Genomic DNA, 7975 nt, shown 5'->3' on the forward strand with positions numbered 1-7975 from the left:
CCTTTTCAAAAGAAACAACAAAATGTGTCTTGCACTCCTCAAAAAGTCATAAATGCATATTTGCGCGATAAGATCGCGTATAATAGATTCTTGTAATTCAATTCTTCTTTGGATTACATACATAGCCAAAGGTGGAGTCAGCGTAACACAACAAGATTCATCATTTGAATCTTTTTCATCAAAAAAATTACAATATATATAGCAAATATTGAATCTCTTTAATTTGTTCGTGTGTTATCCAGACATATAATTCTTCTACTTACATGTGGCTCTGTGATTAATAACATATAGTTATTAAATAGTCATCAAGATACACATAAACTTATTTTAGCTTTATCGTTACATGAAAAAACGTAGAAAAATAAGGTGTTCGACTGCTTACAAAAGTATCACGTGATAACAGAGCTTGGAGGACACAAGAAATTCTTGCGATCAATCCTTTCATCGAAAAATTATACTATAATGATTTTATATGACTATAAAAACAGTATAAGATATGATCACATGATCATGTGGTAGCAGTTGAGAAGTTCATGACATGATCATGTGGTGTGAAAGAGAGTACAATTGTTTGTACAAATTCAGTTTAAATTAGTTTTATTTATATGTTGCTGAAAACAATTTTTTTTTTATATTATTAAAAAAAAAAAACAGCCTGGAATGACAAAAATATAGGACCATCTTGCACCCTTTACAATATTACCATCAATCATCTAACATAATGTCTGCCTAAAGTACTCTCCCCACCATTATTTGGACCTTTTTTTTTATAACGATCATGTTCGAGTCAGTTTGTAGAAACTTCAATTATCAAAGAGTACTTGTTATTACCTTTACTTAGCTCATGTTACATGTATCAGATAACTCAATCTATATAGAAGAGCCAGTTATTTCTCTAAGGAGATTTAAAATATAAAGAAGCAATTTTATATAAAGAACACAAATGAATCAGTTTCTACTATACATACATAACAAATAATGATAACGTCAATATTTTCAGTAAGAGGATTCAAAAAATAAGGAGAGAAGCACACCAAGAGGCCCAGGAGATTCGACATTTATAATAAATACATATCCAGTGAAGGAGATTCAAATGAATTTCCAACCTCGATCACAAATGTTACTGACTTTGTATATGCAGTGTAATTTTCCGACCTTTCCACCACCTAGTTCATCTCTGCCTATCAAGACTTATATGAATGAAAAGAAGTCACCTAACGTTTTTTTTCTTATCCACTGAAATTTAAACATTGATCTATCTCATATAATGCCTATGCAATTTTTTGACAGATGGGCCACACCCATGAGTGATATTATTTGGGACCTTGTCTTTTAAAGTATATGATATAATAATGCATGCATGTTTTAGTTGAGAATGGAGATCCAAATGAGCTGAAATTTGTATATGACATAGAATATGGTGTCTTTTGTGAATGATGAGATAATATTATATTTTATCAAGGATGAAACATGAGGATTTTCCATATTTATGTAGGCACCAACCATCTTAAATAAAATCTTTTTAACTTTTTTTCTATTAATCAACTGATATTCGATATTCACTTACCTCAACTAGTTCGAGATTGTATTGCGCTTGGGAAACTCTCATTATTAGGAATGTTCTTAGAATCAACAGTCAAACTCGAAGCCTCTGATTAAAATGAAAAAATCTCATCTGTTACGATAAAACTCTTGATGGTAAATAAAATCTTACATTCTTACTAGTTTACTAGTTTCCATTTGTCTTCAGCCCATTATTGGGGAGTTAGTTCATGAGACTTTGCCTCTATAGTTGCTTGTATAACTTACGAGTTCAACTGAGCCCAATAGTTTTGACTCAAAATTTATAAGAGTGCTAAAAAACGGTTAAACAAGTGAAAATAATATGTTTCGTTTCGCGCCTTGGAATTATAACTCATGAAGTTGAAATCCTGAATCTGATTTTGTTAATGCTAGCACCAGACAAAAATGAGTTTTAATTTTGTCTTTTTTTTTTTTTTGACATCATGAAATAATTGTACTCATCCTCACATGCTTGGAAGCTGAATAACAGGCAATATGAGCCCATGAAACTGACACAAAATGGCCAGGGGTTAAGTCCAACTTTCCTGTTGAAGCCAAAAGAAAACACATACAAACAGTTGCTCCAATAATGGAATTCCAATATTGAATTCACAAGTTTGTTAGAGAAAATGTTTGTACTCAAGTTGTATTGTGAGTGAGGACTTTTTAGTCACAATATTATGCATTATATACAACACAGAGGCGGAGGCAAGATTAGAAACGAAAAAAAGAAAATGTCGCGACTGAAAGTCAAATCTCTGACTTAATACTATGCTTGGTGGGATGGTAAGTACCCTTCCATCCTTAACCAAAGGTCTCGTATTCAAAATGACAATCACTATCAACAACTGCTTAAATTACTTTACAAAAGTTCTACTTTCATTATTGCAATGAGAGAAGAACAATGTGGACATAGTTTTGTTCCCTATATTTTTTTTTTTTATGACAAGGGAAACCTGCAGCCGCTACCCTTTGGGTGCGCACAGGGTAAAACCCCCGCTCCTATGCAATAGCTCGCAAACCACATAGGAGAGGTAACCCGCACTAGGCAAGCCTGGTGCGACGAGCTCGACCCAGAAGGCAAATCCCTTGCTTTCGCTGGCAAGGGGTTTCGAACTTGAGACCTCCAACATGGAAGTCCCAAGCTCAAACCACTGGGCCACCCCGAAGGGTTTGTTTTGTTCCCTATTATCATTGAAACCTTATGGGGACACTAATACTTTCTCCCTTTCTAACCACAACTAGCCTCTAACAAGAAGATATGGGGTATTAAGAAATTGACAACCAAACATGAGAAGTCCAGGATGTTCGACAAAAGACGTTAGGTGATTTCAGCAGAGAGAGTCAGTCGGGAAGTAGCAAGTACCTAGTGGAATAGTTGAGGTGCACATGAGCTGAACAGCACACGGGACACTACCATTATAAGAGAGATAGATAGAAGAGCAACAGTGACCTAAACAGTCCTGTGATAACTTCTCAACCTGCAATTACACAAGGATGTAGCAGGTACCTAGTGGAATAGTCGAGGTGCACGTGAACTGGACGTAGTATGTTTTGATCTTCCTATTACTAAAGGAAGAAACTTCAATGCAGTCAAGAAATTGGCATTGTTTCAACAGAACTACCTAATGAGACTCACTTCATTTTCACATAAATCGTCAATGTAGAGGGTTAAGTACACTAAAGCTTCACTCCTTATTCTAATTACTCATGCCTAAATCTAAACATCCTATAAACAGAAGACCGTCTACATCTATATCGTAACTTAATCACATCCTAAACTCTACAACATGGTGACTTAATCTTCTTTGTGATTAGATCCATTACTCAGAAGATCAAGGTCAGTCAGAGGAGCACCTCTCTGGTCGATAGCTCCTTTCTTACTGACTGTAGAAACTCAAATATCAATTAAAAACAAGATATTTGAGTACCATTCAGCATAAATCAAAATTCTCCCACCTATAAACTCAAAAAATTAATATGGTAGACATGCTGATAAAATAATCAAAAAGTCCCCTTCAATCGACATGTGTTCGAAAGAAATCTGTTCCACATTTAAAGGGAAAACAAGCAAAGTTTACAACAGCAAAATACTCATTGATTTATAAATAGCATGACAGCAGGTACCTCATTGCCATGCTGACCCCAAAACTTCCACCAACTGTAGATCTCTCATCCATTGTCTGGTCTTAGTAGACAGAAATCATTGACTTAATCAGAATCCTCAAAGTATTCTCCTTCATCAGATGGCTCATCAAAGGAACGCATGTCAAGCTGGTAGCGAAGGATTCCTCCAATGCCACCGAATCCTCTGCAGAACTGTGACCCCTCTTGAGACCTGTTAGTGACAAACTCAAGTGAACAACCAAAAGTTTTGTATTCATTGGCAAACCACTCCAACAGGGGCATTTTATCCTGAACCTCCAATTCAGCTGATGTGGCAGAATCCTTGAAGTTACTATTATCAGCCTCTTGCACCTTGTTTAGGTGCTTAATGACAATCTCGTTAGTCACACTGTTTTTCAGTACGTAACGGTTTATATCAAGATTTTCCCACACAATTAGAGTTTCAACAGCTCCCATCTCCAAACCTTTTATTGTGTCATCCACACCGAATACATACTTGCCAGTATCTTGACTGATTTCCTCAAAGAATTTCCCTATCAAGCGCTTTTCTTGTATAAACTTCACATTTGCCAGTATCTCAGCAGACAGCTCGATTGCCTGATTGAAGCCATTCTCTCCACCATAGGACACATCAACCACATTAAGTATCTTTGCTTGTAGACGTGGATCAAACATATCAGATTGGCTTAGCTCCGTTTTGAAATCAGCTGATCCAGCAAGTATTAGTCCAGATACATTTGGCTGGCTAGTGGCTGGGTTAATGAAGAATTGAGTAGCAAGCTCTGCTGTCTTCCTCACATAATTATGACGTTTCTCCATTCGAAGACGAGCAAACCGAAGAGCTGATTGACCTCCTCTTCCATGCTTCTTTGGGAGATCAACAGTGAACTTATGAAGAACTTCTCGGGTGTTGCCACTCAAGGTCCCAAAAAGGGTCCCATTACCATCCATGACAATGAAACCAAACTTCTCATCAGATTCCAACAATTCACCAAGAGGTTCTGTATGAAATTTGTTGTCACATAAGTATAGAGACGCATTTATGGGTTTAAAAGGTGTAAGATCAAAGGTGACCTTCTTTTCCTTTCCATCATCCGTCACTATAGTTCCAGTATAAAGCAGCAAACCATTAGGAGGAACTTTGTTGTACAGTTTAAGCCTCTGCTGAGCAGACGTTATTGCACCAAGCACAGACTGACGGTTTACTCTGCTCTTAATATTTGATGCAGTACCATATTCTTCTGCCAGCATCTTGGTAATACGAGATATCTGATCACCAGGGGGTATGATAAGAGAGATCATGCTGGTGCCATTTCCTCTGGCAGATTGTAGGGCTTTGATTAATTTTTTCATTTTCCATATTTCAATATTCTTATCATTTTCTTGGCCATCTGCCATTATTGCCAATTGATCCCAAGCACCTGCTTCAGCTACAAATCAATCTAAACTAGAGGCATAGTGAAGACAAATTAGAGTCCACATAGATCAAGTACATAAGAAATGAAGAAACATGAGATAAGAAAAATAAACTGCAGGTGCATTCCAAAGTAATTATTTTGGAGAAGGATGATCCGGATGTATCAATGAGCGCATATTCCATCACACAATAAAGGATCAGAAGTACTTTAAACTGAGAGAGATTTTAGCATATCTTTATATCAACTATCTAACAGGTCCAATTGAACAAACAATGCTGTCTTATTGGTTTATGTACTTGACAACATGCATGTAAACTTCTAGGGAAGCATAAGGAGAATTATGCTGTCTTGAGCTTGCACTTGCACAATTGAGAACATTACAAGTCTTCTTTTTGTATAGAGTGTCTCCTAGTTGCAACTAAGAACTAACTCAAACAACTACACCAATCCTAAACTGGTCAAGTCCAGCTATACAAATCCTCTTACCCATACAGCTTTATTCAAGCCCATTTCCTTCCAATGCTAAATAACTTGTCTTTAGCCAGAAACAATACACCAGCCGTAACTAAATGCCGAGAAAATTAACTTAGGCTGGATATGAAGAATATCAAACCCACATACTGGTTTAAAATCTTGTAAGTACAGAGCACTTTTATAAATCTCTAATCAGACACCAGTAAAACAACTCTAATACCTCAAAGCTATGTTGCTTGGACTCTTCAAAAATGTCAATGGGTGTGTTTTGGATTCTTCAAAAGTAGTGTATTTTTTGGAGAATCTGACACGGGTGTAGCATCGAAAGTGAAGAATCCGCCCAACTTAGCCTCTAAGCAATATATAACACAACCTTTATGTTAGTATGGGACTAACCACACATTATTACTAGCCCTACGGATGCGTAGATATATCAGCTGACACCTTTTACCACAAAGCGGTTAACCTATATGTTTCATTACAAATCTTAGGCCATTTACATTATTTACCCATTGATTCCTTATACATCACACCCTTTGGGATGCAGCTCTTCCCCGAACCCCACGTTAGCGGGATACTTTGTGTACTTTGGCTGCCCTTTTGATTCTTTAGTAGCAAGAAAAAACATAAACCCCAATTCAGAATTTCTTACATTTTGCAGTAGAGCTAACACCACTGATGAAGGAACCAATAATCTATCAGATTACCATATGAAACAAAATCAAGAATTCATGCAAATCCCAGCTATAGATTCCTATTTAGAAGAATTCTAACCAATAATACCTTCAATCCAACAAAACCCATATCAAAACTTACAAGCAAAACCATAAAAGGACATCAAGAATCTCAAAAAGTCACAGCTAAAGATTCCAATTCTGAAGAATTTCAACCATGAATAACTTCAATCCAGCAAAACCCATATCAAAAACTACAAGCTAAACCATAATAGGAAATCAAAATTCTCAAAAAACCACAGCTAAAGGTTCTAACTTTGAGGAATTCCAACAAATAATACCTTCAATCCAACAAAACCCATATAAAAAACTACAAGCTAAACCATAAAAGTAAATCAAAAATCACAGTTGAAGATTACAACTTTGAGGAATTCCAACCAATAATACCTTCAATCCAGCAAAACCCATATCAAAAACAGCAAGCTAAACCATACAGAAACTCAAAAATCTCAAAAAATTACAGCTAAAGATTCCAATTCAGAGGAATTCCAACCAACAATAACTTCAATTCAGCAAAACCCATATCAAACACTACAAGCTAAACCATAAAAGGAAATCAAAATTCTCAAAAAACCACAGCTAAAGATTCCAACTAATAATACCTTCAATCCAGTAAAACCCATACCAAAAACAACAAGCTAAACTATTAAAGGAAATCAAAAAGCTCAAAATTTTGCGCTTTGAGGAATTCCAACCAATAAAACCTTCAATCCAACAAAACCCATATAAAAAACAGCAAGCTAAACCATAAAAGGAAATCAAAAATCTCAAAAAATCACAGCTAAAGATTCCAACTTTAAGGAATTTCTACCATAAATAACTTCAATCCAACAAAACCCATATCAGAATTACAAGAAAAATCAATAAAAAGGATGCTAATTTTGAGAGAGAGAAAGGGTAGAGTACCTGTTCGAAGCAGTGTTTGGAGTAGCTTGAGCACAAGCTGGTTGATGAAACTGTAAAATCCCAATATTAATTGTTTTTTCCTATGAAAGAAAAAAATTAGCAACTTTTAATATTTACTTATAATTCATAAAATAAAATAGCCAAATAAATCTATATTTGGTAAGTAAATAATTCTAACCAAATTAGAATTAGAAGTATTTATAAATCAGTATGTGAAAAATATGGTCCTAAGTTGAAAATTATTTGTTATATTTATTGGTATCTTTATAAAACACAACAATATTTGGGAGAAAAAAGACATATTAAAATGATATTATTTTCTTTCTAAATGTAAAATTGGAAGAGCACGATTTATAAAGGAAAAATTGTATATAATAGCAAACTATTAATTCAAATTAAATGCTATAAATATAGTTTGATTTAATTGTATCTCATAGCAAATTGTTGCTATTTCACCTCTCTCCTGGTGAATCTCGCTCGCCACTCTCGTTCTCTCCCTCACCTCTCTCGTTTTTTATACAAACGCAAGTGTATAAAGTGTGTTTGTGTTTGTATAAAGCGAGAGAAAATTGTATATATACATATATTTTCGTTCCCCTCTCTCCCCTCTCCCAGATCTCGCTCGCTCACTCGCCTCTCTCACTTTATACAAAAAACGCAAATTGTATAAAATGCGTTTGTGTTTGTATAAAGCGAGAGAAAATTGTATATATACATATATTTTCGTTCCCCTCTCTCCCCTCTCCCAGATCT

General features: G+C 35.4%; 1 protein-coding gene across 2 annotated transcripts; it reads right to left on the minus strand.

The window, feature by feature from the left end:
• Nucleotides 1–3538: 3538 nt before the first annotated feature.
• On the minus strand, nt 3539–7316 carry LOC102577912 (eukaryotic peptide chain release factor subunit 1-3-like protein). 2 transcript variants are annotated; one of them, NM_001288540.1, is given in 6 exon segments: nt 3539–3933; nt 3936–3946; nt 3948–4867; nt 4870–4878; nt 4880–5132; nt 7223–7248. In NM_001288540.1, coding segments are annotated over 5 exon segments (1308 nt in total). In that variant the 5' UTR covers nt 5089–5132; nt 7223–7248; the 3' UTR covers nt 3539–3774.
• Between the last annotated feature and the right edge of the window lie 659 nt (nt 7317–7975).

The sequence above is a fragment of the Solanum tuberosum genome, unplaced genomic scaffold, assembly GCF_000226075.1.
Source record: "Solanum tuberosum cultivar DM 1-3 516 R44 unplaced genomic scaffold, SolTub_3.0 scf00072, whole genome shotgun sequence".
NCBI classification, from domain to species: Eukaryota; Viridiplantae; Streptophyta; class Magnoliopsida; order Solanales; family Solanaceae; genus Solanum; species Solanum tuberosum.

Excerpts from the sequence above, each read along its gene's own strand:
- LOC102577912 (XM_006345813.2), bottom strand. The coding sequence starts at position 5,088 with ATGGCAGATGGCCAAGAAAATGATAAGAATATTGAAATATGGAAAATG.